The 15,978-nt window shown below is 37.4% G+C and overlaps 1 protein-coding gene across 12 annotated transcripts in view; it reads right to left on the bottom strand.

The window, feature by feature from the left end:
- Positions 1 to 15,725, bottom strand: part of CACNA2D1 (calcium voltage-gated channel auxiliary subunit alpha2delta 1) — a 326,739-nt gene extending 311,014 nt beyond the window's left edge. For all 12 annotated transcript variants that reach the window (XM_015878850.3, XM_032442202.2, XM_015879288.3 and 9 more), the window contains exon 1: positions 15,236 to 15,725. In XM_015878850.3, coding sequence (XP_015734336.1) covers positions 15,236 to 15,330 — 95 coding nt within the window. In that variant the 5' untranslated portion in view covers positions 15,331 to 15,725. The remainder of the gene's footprint in view (positions 1 to 15,235) is intronic.
- Positions 15,726 to 15,978: the final 253 nt, after the last annotated feature.

Genomic DNA, 15,978 nt, shown 5'->3' with positions numbered 1-15,978 from the left:
CAAGAGAGTGAATAATTAAACTTAGCATGTTAAATTGCACTGTGTATGATAAACTCTGCTAAACTACATTCAGAAATGCATAAGAGAGAAGAGCTAAATCTTGCAGTATGTTCCATCCTGTATGTAATTTGTAAGGCTTTTTAAATACTCTACTACCACACACGCACACAAATGCACAAACAAAAAAAAAAAACAAAAAAAAAAAACAAAAAAAAAAACAAACAAACAAAAAAACAGAGATAACAGATTATTTCCATGCTAGTTGATCATTATTTTGTCCCACATCATGCTAATGAAGCAGATCAAAATTTATTTTACTAAAAGATGTGTCACTAGACAAAAGTGAATGTAAGTCACAGTCACAATGTTTTTCACTGGGGTAGGTTGGCAGCAAAGTTGTCATATATGTGGTAAATATTAAAATTATACACAGATCTGCTGAAAAGAGTCCTAAAAAATCAGTAAGAAAATATATTTTATCTCAGAGCCATTAGCAATAATTCCTTCAGATGAAATAAAAGCACTTGTTACAAAAATATGAAATTCAGACTACTGTAACAATGTTTTACTGAGACCTATATCTTGATGCACTTCCTTATTTATACCTCCTTTTTTAAACAAAAATAACAGATGAAGAGAAAACAGTTAAGCAATGAAAAATACTTCTGTCTCCTATGCAATACAGGAATGTGATTCTTCTCTTTAGTTTAGACCTGTCTTCAGGTTTCTCTTCAGTATAAAGTCAGAAGTTCAGTGGTTTAGAAGCACTAGAAAAAGTTTTTGAGAATGAATCCACAAGCCACCTAGCTGTGATATCAATACATTTTGAATATTTAATCTCAACTTCCATAATCTTTATTTATGAGTTGAAGCCTGCAAGGCAGCTGACAGCCTAAACAGTCACTCACCTTTTCATAATTCTAACATCACCTTATATTCAGATCTTTCTTCTTATCTGACTTATAATAACAAAAATAAGTGCCTATACATGTATTACACTGTCCAAAGAACTTTCTATGTCCTTTGAAGAACTCAGATATGAAAGAGAACCCGGATAAGAAAGTGTGGCAATGATAAGGCATTCAATTTGCCTGGAACCATGCATGCAGTTGTGAATGACTTAAACTGAAATAAAAATCAGGCGGTCATTAAACAGCGGTGTTTTAAAGCCCTAGAGAAATTTTTTACTGCATCATTTCAGCATCATTTCGGACTCTCAGAGAGCTACACAAACATTGTAATATAACAATACTTCACTTAAATAGCACTTATTTCAGCATTGATTTTGTTTAGATTGACACTGAGTGCTAGAAAGATTCTGTAATTGCTCAATTCTGAAAATAGACAGTATTATCAGCCAAGAAAGCCTTCATTTTTTCATTATCCAATTTTCCCAGGTGAAAGAAATGTCACATGGAGAATGTGTGTCCAAGTCAAATCACACAGTAAGAAATCACAGACGGGAATCTAAATTGCTCTTGAATTAAAAACTCCATTCCACAGCAACAAACAAAACTGTATGCCTCCTACAGACTATATTTGCCTATCATATATTTACTTGAAGTCTATAGCCTAAAAGACACAGTACAGCAAATTCAAAAGAAAACAAGCTTGTTTTATCACTTCATGGGGACTGGAGGGATGCTCACTGTTAGAAATACAAGCTGCTTTATTTTAAACAATCTTGTAATTAATCAGTCTGCAGAACTCCAGTTTGCAGGATGTTTGTTTGGCCATTAGGAAATCCTTGACTAAACTCTAACCAAATACATATCACTAAGTGTCAGTGTATACATCTGGATGTGGTACACACAAAACATAAAATTTTAGGTGCTTGTGAAATTTCTTAAATTTGCCCGTGGTTCCTACTCCCAAAAAACCCAAGGATTAAAGGTAAAGCTAAACACTTACACAAGAAGCATGAGTTTCCCACCTCGTTAGGTAACTAAGTGCCACGGGCATTTCAGTGATACATTGCTGATTTTTACCATTAATTTTCAGGAAAAAAAACCTCACCTATGAAATATTTCCTACCTAGTGATGGGTTGTACCAATCACTGAAGTCATACAGCTTAAAAACCAAAGGACTAACCAGCTATTCTCTTCCTGCAGTGAAACAATGCTCTAGCAACACAGAACATCCAAACACATCTCAGAAACATCTCTTTGTTTATGGGTTTCTTTGTGCTTTTGGGTTTAAAGCAGAGATTTTGGCCAGTACCTCCCTTTCAGTTCCCAGAGACGGGTGTTTCTGCAGTCTCTTCCCTGAACTGGAAGCTATTACTAGATTTTCATTGCCACAGACAAGATACATTTTTTTCAGCTTTACCAAAATTATCTGTGAAATCCAGCTACCTTGTTAAATATATATAGAAGTGCATTTTGCCAATAAGCTACAGAGAAAAGAAAAAAAAAACACACACTCAAAATTCCTCTTATTAAGTCAAAATCATAAGAGCTATAAAGTCAGATAACCAAAATAAATAAAAATAATAAAAGCAAAACATCTTCGTTTTAGTATGTAAGCACATTCTAAGTATAATTCTGCTCTTATGTATCTACTTCATACTCTCGGTGAAAGAAGTTTCCAGCTGCAAAAGCAACAGTTGATGCTGTAACTGAGCACTGGATCACAATGGAGCTGTAGAAGGAAGACAAATGAAAGCCAAGCAGCAGTTTCAACAACTTGTGCTTCCTAATTATCAAGTATTTAGCTTTACTACCTAATAACGTGCTTTTAACCAAGATTTTTTAAAAGACTGATTAGCTCTTTTTTTCTATGAACAGATTTATCCCGTGGAGAATAATGGAACAATTGTAGACCAGAATACTATTCACTAGAAAGAAATAGATCCCCAGGTAATTAGATATGTAGAACCAAATATTTAATCACTGATATTTAACCTGTGCTTGCCAAGCTGAAAGCATCATAATTGAGTGCATAATATCTTTGTTTGTTGAAGCATGGATATCTGTGAGAATAATTGAGCATTTTCATGCAAAGCTACCTTTCAGGCCATGGAAATAACTTATTTGATGAATAAATGGCATTAGGCAAAGCAAAATCATAAGCAGCAAAATATCTGCAGTCAAAGCATTACTCCAGACATCTAATACAGTATTAGTTATGACTCTTATTTATTTCTCACTATCCAAACAAGTGATGGGCGCTTTTAATTCCAGTCTCAGTTTGAGAAAGTGCATCCAGATTAGTAACACTTACACAGTAAAGATACCATCCAAGTACTGCTAATAAGAATGAGGCTATCACATCAGAATTTCACCCTATGGTCTCATCATGTACTAACATCGCATTTCAGAATAGAGAGAGGTGCACAAGGTAAAAAAAAATAAAAGAAAACGGGGGGGGGGGGGGGGGGGGGGGGGGAAGTGGTTTCTTTATTTGTTTGTTTTCCACATTTTTTGCTGATTTTAAACCGAATGACCTGAAAATCAGGACTTCATACTAAAAGGTGAACAAAATTATTCAGTTGTGCATAATGAGGGGTTAAAATAACTTCTCTTATTCCTACCATACTAAACTGCAAAGCTGAGCTCTAGAACTGCTAAACAAAATAACAAATAAAAATAAAAATAAATAAAAACCACAAAAACGTAAGCTGTGAAAATCACTTAAAACCATCCCTCATATTTCTAGATGCTAAACTATTTTTAAAAGTATTTCTTCCTAACAACTCCATACATCTATAAAAACGTGCTTTTTCCTGATTTCGGGGAGGGATTTTCAGTGCCTTCCAGCACGCTATGAAGCTCTTTTTCACATGGACACTTGTTCAGTGGGGCACAGACAATGAAGTGCTGCCAGAGCTTATCATTTAAAAGGAAGACAAATGACCACATCCGATATCACGCATGGTTTCCTTGCAATATCTTACTATTCCCCTTTGTATAGCCTAATACAATCATGTACTACATTTTATTTTATGTAATTTTTACAATGAGGCCTTGACAGTGATGACTTATTCTGGGGGGATGAAACCTGTATGTGCTTAATCAGAAATTATTTCATGTGGATTCATCCCTGCAACTAGAATTTAAATGATACGGGACTAATACTCATTTTGCTGAAATTACACCAGTGCAAAGAAGGATGAAATTGGGTACCTCATCATTTCCAAAGACATTTAGAGTATATGCAACAAACCAATTAATCCATCATGTGTTTCTAATCAGTTAGAAGGACCAGATTCTGCTTCCAGTTACCTCAAACCTTTTCCCCATGTGTACTGTATAATGAAATCTCTACAAGACATGTCCCTGCATATATTAGCATTCCTGTCTCAGTATAATCTAAAATATCTTCAGAATAGATTAAACTCTAATCCAGAAGAATCCAAGGCAAGAAAAGTAGCTTGGTAAATAACAATAAATAACAATAAATAATTAAAATTAAATTAAATTAAAAAGTCAAAATCAAACCAACCATAACATCAACATTTCTCCTGAGCAAGGCAAAGTAATTGCTATGAAAACTATGTAACTCCTACTTGAAATCTTAGCTGCCTCAATGATTATCAGGTGATTAGTTGTCATTAATGGCAATCTTAGGCATGTTCCTAGACCATAAACGGAAATAAGTTGATGTCAGATCCCCCAGCAGCACTAATCACATACTTCTGTGATCATCCCTCTCACAAAAGTGGGACGCCTTGCAATATGCAATGCACTTGTTGAAGTAGTATGGCAGTGGGGTATCATTTCCATTTCAGAAATGGAACCAGAAGAAATAAAAATAGCAACAGCCAGTGCCCCAGGAGAAGTGGGTAGCAGATCAGGTTAATAAGCTTATCACAAGTCACATTGGCTTGTGCTGTACCCTCCTATTGCCTTTATTTTAATAAGAAAGTGTCAAACATTCATAGTCCACTTTTCAGATAAGCCAGACATCTACATCTCCAACTGATTTCAACAGCGTGCACACTGTGGTAAAGAAGCACAGCTAACAGGCAGTGTTGGCATGAGTCAGATATGCTGCCTTTTTTTCTACTGTACAGTCTGCAGATTTTTGCTGACTCCTCTTAGTTTCTAAAAATGCTGGTAAGCTTATGTTTTACAATCTGTGTGCATCGAAGAAGTACTGATCATGGGGATTAACTTCTTCAAGCTCCCCAGATCTCCAGTTACCAAAAGCAGCAGATATGATGGTACCTTTCTACAAAGATTCTATAAAAAAGAAAATCCTTGAGAAACCAGAGTATTTTCCAGCCAAGAAAGATTTAGTCACAAGTATCTGAAGCAAGGTGGAACAACAGAAAACATATATATATATATGTGTGTGTATGTATGTATGTATGTATGTATATGTATGTATATATATATTTCACATATATATATACATGTGAATATATATATATATACACATGTGAATATATATATGTATGTATATCTTTATAAACAAGCCTTCACTGCTTAAGAACACTTACAAAATACAGGAGGCTTTGGAGTCATTAACTAACAAATTAATCTTGACAATAAAACCCTTGCTTGACTAAATGGTAAAATGCTTCAGCTTCATGTTTTACTGATAAGAGAAATCAGTCCATGAAATGAAGGTGCAAAACCTTAAGTAATATTGCAAAGAAGGTAACAAGAGGCAGATAATGGAGAAAGATACAGAGTAATGAAGTGCTCAGCCAGGATACATGCAACTGAAGATGTACACCACAGGAAAATCAAATAAAAGAAACTATTACATCTCCCTTTTTGTTGTTGTTGTTGTTTTTTTGTTTTTTTGGGGTTTTTTTGTTTTTTTGTTTTTGTAGAATGGGCATGACTTAATTGATTTACAACAAAAGGCTCAAATCAAGACATACTTGCTTCATTAGGAAATACACAAACAGATGCATTCATCCTAAACACAGAAAAAAAAAATTCCACAAAAGATCATGGTACAACAAAACACATTTCATAACACACGTAATTTCCATCTCATCAGGCACTCGTTTATCCCTCCATTCCAACTGGTCTCTGAACAAAAAGAAAAAAATCTGAGGGAGTTATTTATATAATATTTGCATCTATCTGCAAAAATAATTATAACAACTACATATCAGACTAAAAGAAAACAGAAACATCCAATAACCTTTGCGGGAAATCTCTAGCTAATTATTAAAGAAAAATATACTGTGTTACATTTTATCTTAAGACAGTATATTAAAAGAAATCGACCATATTCTGAAAAAAAATAAACATCTACATTGACATCAGCACATGAAGACACTGCAGTTCTTGATTAAATTCACAGAACACTGCACCAGCTTACCTTTCTGGGCAGAGCACCCCCCAGATAAGGAGTACTGCGTGTGAATACAGGGCTGCATTCAGGATCTATATAACATACCCAATATGTGGGCTACTGAAATCCACACTGGGGAAAATAAATACCCTTAGGGTCCATTCAGCCATTTATGAAATTAAGCATTTTTTAACTAGTTTACAACAAAGAATTATAAATCAAAACCTGAGCTTTAATGGAACGATGAGGTTGTCACCCCAACATTTCAAAACTTTAATTGGATACTGAACCTATGTGAGCAAAAGTTACTTAGTTGTAAAAGTGTGGAAAAAAAATAGTACAGAGCTTAACTAATCTAGTATAATTGTGTTTTGCTGCAAACTGCCATATCATGGTTATTAGAGGGAATTTTTATGAGAAGGAAACATCCAAATGAGGACAGTTCTCTGGAGGCTGCCACTCATGCCATATCTACAGATGTAATCATGCCTAAAAGCACAGTTTGACCTCTGAAATTCATACTTCTGGTCATCTCCACTACTTGATTCTTTTCATTCCTGCAATACCAACAAACAACAGAAGCTCTTCCAGATAAGGGTACAAGGCATTTCGCTTCACCATATTTGGCTCTGGGAGGACCCTTATGGAGAACTGCACCCAGGGCTCAGGCCCACAGCACAAGAAACCCATGGAGGCATTGGAACAGGTCCAGAGGAGGGCAATGAAGATGAACAGAAGTCTGAAGCACCTCTCCTATGAGGAGAGTCTGAGGGAGTCAGGCTTATTCAGCCTGGAGAAGACTTCAGGAAGACTTCACTGTGGTCTGCCAGTACATAAATAGAGCTTGTAAACAGGAGGGAGAGTAACTTTTTACATGGGCAGATAACGATAAGACAAGAAGGAATAGTTTTAACCAGAAAAGGAGAGATTTAGCTTTGATGTTACGGGGAAATTCTTTACTCAGATAGTGGTTGGGCACTGGAACAGGTTGACTAGAGAAGCTGTGGACACCACATCCATGGAGGTGTTCAGACTCAGGTTGGATGGTACCCACAGTGAGATTAGAACTAGATGGCCTTTAACATGCCATTCAACTGAAACCATCCTATTATACACCAGAGTCCAGGACTCATTTTTCTTCTATCTAAGAAGTTTATCAAGAGTCTACACTATGATGTATGTCAAATTTTTCGTCATTCCAAGAATGAGAAAACTTCCTTTTTACTGTTGTTTACAACACACAGAAAGAAAAATGCAGCATGGTATTAAAAGTGACACTGAGATAAATGGCACACCTTGATTTAGGCCTTAGTCCTGCCTAGGACCCTTGCCTAGAGATCTTTTATAACTTTATTTCAATGAATACTTGAAAGAAGATTTATTCCATACTTAGGAAAATCTGATACAAAGTCCAACAAAGGTTAGGGACTACGTAGCTGGTTTTAACACTTCAAATCAGCCTAGTAGAGGTCCACACACAGGAACAGGAGATGGAAACAACTGAGGTACAATATTATTTGGATTAAACAAGTTCAGCTTTTCTCATTCTAATAAAAAAAATAATAATATGATTTTCCATTTTATTACTACAAAAAATAAATTTCAGACTCAGAATCCCCCTTCATGTTCTTATTTACTTCACAAATCATATCAAGGAAAAAAAAATAAAATAAAATAAGACCCCTGAACTAATACATGCTTCCATGATAAAGAAAGCAAATGACTGGTGACGCAGTGCTAGAAATGCTGCTTGCAACATCGGAGACCCGGGTTCGAATCCCCCCTGTGGCGCAAGTGGTAGAAGTGCTGCTCTGCTACACAGGAGGCTCAAATCCCAGGGGTTGGACTCGATGATCTCTAAGGTCCCTTCCAACCCGCACCAGACTGTGAGACTGTGCAAAAGACTGTTAGCCTGTACAATCCACAGCACAATTACTAAAAAATACAAAAATAAAAAATAAGAAAGTCCGTTCTTGCTACATTCCACATTCATGGCTCTGGAGAAACAGAAGAAACCTTAACAAACATTTAAACTGCTATACGGAAAATCTGTTACAAAGTCAGGCTGTAGCCTTTTTCTCAAAACTCTTAAAGGAGGACAAAATGCAATTTAAAAAGAGGGTGAAAAATCCAATAAAACACTTTTATAATAGTCAGCAATATTATAACTACACATTCATATTCTACGGATATTTCAGGCCTGCCTCAGATTTAAATAAAAGTCTGATTTTGAATTGCTGTAATTAACTGCAAAAAGCTTGCTGATTTGTTGATGCAAAATAATGTCAATCTTTTTCATAAACTTGTTATATTCTTTGTAAATAAATAGCAAAACATTTTATAAAAAGCAGATTCAGCTTCCTGTCTTTGTCATTTCTGCCGCTGGTGCACAGAGAAAGGCATTATGGGGAGGGACAGATGAGGACTTCCCTCACAGAGTGCTAGCATTTATTAAGGCAGGGAGGAAGGAAGGTGTGAACAACTGAGTTAGAAGAGTAGGTCAATAAATAGTTAGGAAACATTGGATATGGAAAAGACAAATCCCTCCTGATCTGCATGGCTGCAGGTATGCATCATTAATTTTTAGCTATTAAAAAGTGCTGAGTTGTATTCCAAAAACCATCACTCTTAGGATGATTTTTCTTTTTAAGACTATCAATGGCACTTTTTAATTTCAGCAGCATAGACTAGATCTAAACTGAGAATATCCAGCATGTGAGCATCACTGAACAATAAATTCACATGAGAGTGGTAGACTTTTCACTGTCAGTGTTGCATATTAAATGCATGAACACTCATGAAACACTTTGTGTTTTACGCTATACTGCTTAATATTCTCCAAACAATTTTTGTTCCAATTCTTTTTTATTGCTGTAAATCCAGAATGAAGAAGAATCATGCCACTGGGTAATGGCAATAGCCAATTTGCTATAGCATGCAGTGGCATAACTGCTGCAAAATGAGGCTCTTGGCCTGATCATAAAGAACACAGCATTAACCGATATGCTCTGAGAAAAGTTAAACAGGATCAGGCTATTATAACTGAGACAAGAGATATTAATCAGAGCTGTATCTTCAAATGCAAATCATTATTCACTGATACTCATCCTTCAGCACCAGGAAAGGAATAGAAAAATCCATGCAGGAATGGGCTCAGGCAAATGAAGACACAAAGCACAGGCATTGCTCAGTGGTAAAAAAGTAACAGTTACTATTTTGGGATATTTTTAAAAAACCTTCTGTGTATTTTCAAGGTGCAAGATATGTTTTACTTTAGCACCGAGGGTGCTGAGCTTTCTTTCTACCAAGAAGTCTGATTCAACATTTACAAGAATATGGAGTATGGCATCTGGCTCTGCCAATTTCTATTTATGGTCCAAGAAATTTATTCCTGTACTATGTTCTGCTAAATCTTTTCTTTTGCTAAGGCAGATGTTTTCACAAGGCACTTGAGAACAACATTTTCTGTAGCCCATATCAGCACTTGCCACTACCGTTTTTATAAACACTCTGGGCACAATGTGTATTCCAAGCAGACGGGGATCAAAAGCTCTTGTGTTGTTGCAATAAATAAATAAATAAATATTTTATTTTTTTTATTTTTTTTTTTTAAAGTACAAAACCGTCTGGGGCCCAATTCTGCTTCTGCTATGTTCAACAACAAAGAGCATGAGCCATTTTTCTCATAAACTACTAAAATGCTCCTGAATCATAAGCCCTGTCTGGCAGGGTTTAAAGTCAAAGTCTGGAAGATAATACTGCCTTGGCTACAGGATTCTCACAGAAAGGAAGAATAGAGAATAAAGGCATAAGCATGTCAAATCACAGTGATCAGTGGGCAACTGCAGTCTATTTTGTTGTGGGTTTTTTTGTTTTTTGTTTTTTTTGTTGTTTTTTTTCTTTTGTTGTTGTTTTTTTTTTTGTTTTTTTTTTTTTGTAACAAAAAAATTAAAGCAATAATTATTTGACCAAGCTTCCATCAATTTAAAATGCTCCGCTAGATAAATATTTGTTAAGATATGTACAATGGGCCTTCTATGTAACAATGAATATATTGCAGACTAACGTGCTGACAAGTCCCAGCTCTCTTTCTAGCAGCTGAATTCTTGGATAAAATCATTTTGCAGGGTATGAGCAATGCAGCTCTGAAAATAGCATCACTGCAAAATGAAAGATGGCAAGAATCTCTACAATGCTGATTTATTTCAATGAAATTTCATAGTTTCTTTTCAGTGTCTATTTTAATGTTATCATCAGAATTTTCATCCCCCCCCCCCCCAAAAAAAAAAAAAAAAAAAAAAAAAAAAAAAAGTAAAATTAAAGAACTTGCAAGCTTCAAAGCCCCAACCTAAATTGTTAAGAGGGAAACAAAAGCAATAATAAAAAATAACTATTCACAATTTACATCATAAAGTATGTAAAGTAGAAAAGTACTATGTCGGTTTCAAATAATAATTTGCATTTGTCGCCACCACATGTGCAAAGACACAAAAAGAAAACAACACCAGTCAACAAGCTGTTTTGCACTGATCTTTAATTATGTTTCTACTAGAAGAATGGGCTGGGGCAGTACTTTTAAAAATCTGTGATTTTATAAATCAGGCATAACTCTCTGCATCCAGACATGTACCGCTAGAAAAACACTAAGAGGTGATATTGCACTTCCTTGACGTACCAAAAACCATCTTTTGACTTGCTTTCCAGAGCAGTGCAATGAAGGTACACACCAATGGATTTTTCCTAATAACGACAATTTTTAAATAGACTGTAAAATAGAATTTTCAAATGAGAAGGAGCTTGATATTTACCTACTAACGAGGTTGCACTTTCTAATTAACATCAGCTATAAATTTGGCATGCTTCTTTCACAGATTTTATGCTAAAAAAAGGAAAAAGAGACTGTATTTATATAAGTGATGTCAAACTCCCCAGCTACACTGTTAGAAACAGATGAAAAGGACATATTGTAAATATCTTCCATCTACATTCAGTCACTGATTTATATAGCAGGTAATACTATGTACCAAGCCCAGCAACATTTTACTAAGACCTACACTGGTTAGGTTCACATGAAGAAACCTCAGTTGTGCAAGTCCTAATTCCTATGACTCATACAGACTTCCCTGAGTTGTCCTAATGACAACAAAACACTAAGGATGATACAAGTGAATAAGAAATAGAAATACAGAGTTTCTTTCCTAAAAATGACTTTGGTTTTTATGCCTGCATATGCATATATATATATATACCCACACACACACATGCGTGCACACATACACACATATATATTTGTATGTATATTATTCAATTCTCTGTATATTATTTTTATCTTCAGTTGTTTTACATCAATTTATCTACTTGCAAATCTATCTTGAATGTAATGTATAATTTATTGTCTACTCAATTTATTCTCAATTCAAATACTGAAACATATGGAAGAACAGAGAATGAGGAGAAAAATTAGTGAAAATAAAATTAGCTCCATCCAGATTGATGAAATTGCAGAAATAGCACTTTTGATATTGAAAGCTTTTAGTCCCATGTTTTTTAAAAACCAAAATATCTGGCTCTGTTTATATTTTTATCAAAATAGCCAGTCTTACCTGGAAGCAGTAGGTCCATCTCCATATCAACTGATACTCATTATCAGTAGAAATATCAGTACTACTAAGACATGCTGTTCCAAAAGTCTACTTAGGAATTTCAGCATTTTTAAACCAGTTTTTATACTATCTGTTCTGGTGCAGGAGAGTCAAAAGAGCAATAATGGAGTCTCATGCCACCTTTACCAGGGATCATGCAAAACTACATTTACGTGACAGTATATTTTTCACAAAATCCTGTATAGAAATGGATGACAAAGAAATAAATAACCTTATAAAGAAGGAAGTGCATTGTGTATAGTGTTAGTAATAGGAACAATAGCTATAAGGACATGAGAACCATATATAATGGTGTTCTCATGTAAGTGCAAAATATCTGCAGTGCTGCATGTACAAATGAAATATTTGGAGTTTCTATGCTAAAAGTAAGAGCATATGCTAATAGTAAGAGCTAACATATAACAGATGCCTGATACATAATACAATGAAAATAATACATTTTAGCAAAATCTCTGATGTATATTAATTATCAGCAGGTAAGCCTTAGATCTAAAGACTAAGACTAATTATTTCTATTCTTAAATTTTTCGTTAAAGGAAGTCTTCAGTATTTGCGGTGAAATGTTCCAACAGATGAAGCAACAAATGTGTTTACACCACCTGCTCAGATTTGCAGTGAGAAATGAAAGCTCCCATTTCATACAGCACACACTTCCACTTGAAATTCTCTGTACATCACTGGGCAAATATACCAAAATCTTTTTGCCATGTCAGAGGGGTAAAATGAATCCAGTGCTTGAGATTCTATCAAACAGGCATTGCTTAATCATTCAGTAATTTTTGCTAAAAATACAACATACAGAACCACACCAGCATTGGTGATGCACACTTTTGAACGCTTTAGTAAAAGCACATTAAAAATACTTGCTGATACAGGAGAAACAGATGACTGAAGGGAAAGTGATTGTACAGAGATGAGTTGATGAAATCACAAACTACACAGCCTTCAATATGCATATTTTCATACAACAGTTGGGCAATGCTGCTTCCTCAGCATAACTTTTCAACTAAAAGAAAAACAGACTGAAAATAATGGGAAGGGGCACATCACTCAGAACACAGTTATCAGCTAATCTTTGGTTCTTCAATTATTAATACATCTTCTTTTCTTCATTCTCTTCTCCTGCCTTTTTTTTTTTTTTTTTTTTTTTTAAATTTTCTCTTCTTTCATATCTTTAATATTCTTAATATAAAATCCTTCACTTTAAGGGCATTCCTATGTGTGACTTCCCTTTGTTCTTCCCCATTTGTAATCTGTAGCAGGAAATAAATGCCCACTAACTGTGAAGTCTTAAAAGAGATTCAGAAAAATGTTTTCTCCTTCACCTGTTACATCACTACTTTTGCAAAGCAGCTCTCCCTCTATAAACCTTTTGTGCTGTCTCCTAAATTAATCAAGCCTCACTTGCACTTTAGTTTCAAAAGGAGAAACATTACTATGAAGGATGGACAGGTGTTACAGATTGTTTCTATAAATTTTTCAGTGGAGTAATAATGGGGAAAAAAGAAAGCTAATGGTAGGTAGTTTGTATAGAACACGAAAATGCCGCTAACACCATATTCATAATTACTTAATAATAGGTACAGTTTATAATTAGAACTGCATTAATATAACATGCTTCCCTGTTGACAATTTCTATTATCACGACTGGCAGTAAAGGTAAATTCTGAAGGGAAACAGCAAACACAGGCAGATGTGAAAAGTAATTTTAAATAGATATCAGCTAATGTAATGCTTAGAAGTGATCTGGAGTTCTATCTGAAATTACACAATCTTCTTTTTCTACAGTCTTTTTATTTCACGAGATTCTGTATTTCCCTCTCAAAATTAGGTAAACCTGTGCAGAAGATCAGGCATGGTTGGTTGTGTATGAAACACTTTGGCAATACAGAAAGAAACAGATACAGGAGCTCAAGCACAGGGAAAGCACTGATTTAAAACCCCGGCTTTAAATCTTACTTTTATACGGTATGTCTTTATAAATAGCAAAATATTATTTTTTTAAGATAATTTTCCCTTCGACGAAAGGCTATATATATTCTGTTTAGAAGACCCGAAGTGGTTATTTTACACTTATCTTCGTATTCCTGTGTAGCAGAACCGAAACTCAGAACCGAATCCAATTATAACAACCTACCAGCAGTACTAATTGGAGAAAATGCATTGCTGGTAATTGCTGTAAACTCATCTTTCTGCACGGAGTGAACGAGGGTAATAAATTCCACCCAGCGTTAAACAATGGGGAAGACTCCCATCAGCACTGTTTTTCTTATGTAAAATGCATTAAAGTGAGTCATTCGCTTAAAAGTTCCCTACTGATAGCTTCAGCCCAGATTAGGCACTAAGGTAAGTGCTTCAACATAATAATAATAAGGAAAGCAAAGAAGGAGTGGAGGAAAAAATAAATAAAAGGAAGAAAACACGGTCATTAGTTCATAGAGCTTATTTTAATATGTAGCTGAAGCTCAAAGATGATGAATTGGATTATTTTTGCCCTTGTATTGCCTGCCTTCATTATGTGATCCCACACGGCTCTGGGCAGCAGTTTCATGCTAATAAGTGCACGGTGCTTTAAAGATTCCTGCCTCCCAGGCATGCCAAAACGAGCTCTGTTCGCACCGAGTACCACTTCCCCTCGCAAAGGTGCTTTTGGGAAGCGCTATTTCCAAGGCCGGCTCTCCGGCTCGTGGAAGGAAACAGTATCTTAGTTGTGTGGCTTTAAGCTCGCTACAAAAGCCGGGCTTGTGCACATGCGTGCGCACACACGAAACCACACGAACAAACACATACATAAAACAAACCCCGGAGCTGTCAAAACACTCCCGGTGCGCACTGGCATGCGGCCAGTTGTGAGTGAGCGGAGCTCTGGGCAGCGCCGTCCTTCTTCCCAACGGCAGGCAATATCGCCCCGTCGTTCATTTGTTTCTAAAATCCCTCAAGTTCTGATTCTATTTATTTATTTATTTATTTTATGAGCTCCCGAACTCCTGCCAGACCGAAATAACCCCGGTGGGAGGAGGGGGCGGGCTCCTCGTAACTCGAAACTTTCCTCCCGGCGCGGCTCGGCCGCCGGGTTGTGTATATTTAGCGATGTCGGAGGCTGAGCCTTCTCCTCCAGAAGTCCGACTGCCACCGGGTGACGGTCCCCCCGACTCCCCTCTTTGCCCATCCGAACCCTTGCTGCTTTCCCTTGTCGCCGCTTCCCACGCAGAGTTACTTTTAGCAGCGCTCGGTACCGCTGTCCCCATCGCCAGGAATGCCCCCGGCCCGGCGCTGCCTCCCACCCCGCTCCCGGCGCTGTCTCGGAGGCACTTACGTGGTGGGCGAAGGGAACGGGCCCTCCGAGGAGTGGTTCATCACCAGAGACTGGAAAAGTGTCAGGCTAAAGACCAGCAGCCAGCCAGCAGCCATCTTCCTGATCGAAGATCGATCCCTCGTTTTTTTGTTGTTTTTTTTTTTTTCCCCCAAGTCGGCGAGACGATAATAATAATAAATTCAATTATTGTGCGCGCTGGGTGTGGGGGGGCTTCTGGTTTTTAAAGGCTCCTCTGCTGCCCCCGCCCGCCCCCTGGCACAGCCCAGCGATGTGCAGGGAGTGCGGCCGAGGGTGGGGAGGAGGAGGAGAAACGATGGAGATCGGTGGGTGGAGAGGGGGAAAGAGAGAAGCGAGAGATAGAGGCACTCCACTCTCTGTTACTCCGGCAGCAGCTCCAGCTTCATCCGATCCGCCGCCATCAGCGCTACTTTTGTAACGGATCCCCGCTCACTCCATGCGTGTGTCCGCTTCCCTGATTTATCCCCCGATTGCGGAGCAGCGGTAGCAACGGGGGAGGAGGGGAGGAGGAAGAGGAGGTGGAGAGGGAGGCGGGGTGGGGGCTCCTGAAGGGAGAGGAGGGAAGGGAGAGTTGGCGGCGGGCGGCTTTCTCCCGGCTGCTGCCTTCCTCCCGGCAGCGGGGGCGGGCGGCGGGCGCTGTGCGGCCGCGCTCCTTACATGGAGCGTGGAGCTCCGGGCCGGGCCGGGCCCCCGGGCGGCGTGCCGCACCTCCGAGCCTCCCGCGT

The sequence above is a fragment of the Coturnix japonica genome, chromosome 1 (assembly GCF_054131305.1).
Source record: "Coturnix japonica strain WE chromosome 1, WE-NBRP24, whole genome shotgun sequence".
Taxonomy (NCBI): Eukaryota; Metazoa; Chordata; class Aves; order Galliformes; family Phasianidae; genus Coturnix; species Coturnix japonica.
Note: the sequence above shows the minus strand (reverse complement) of the source record. Positions and strands in the feature narration are given on the sequence as shown.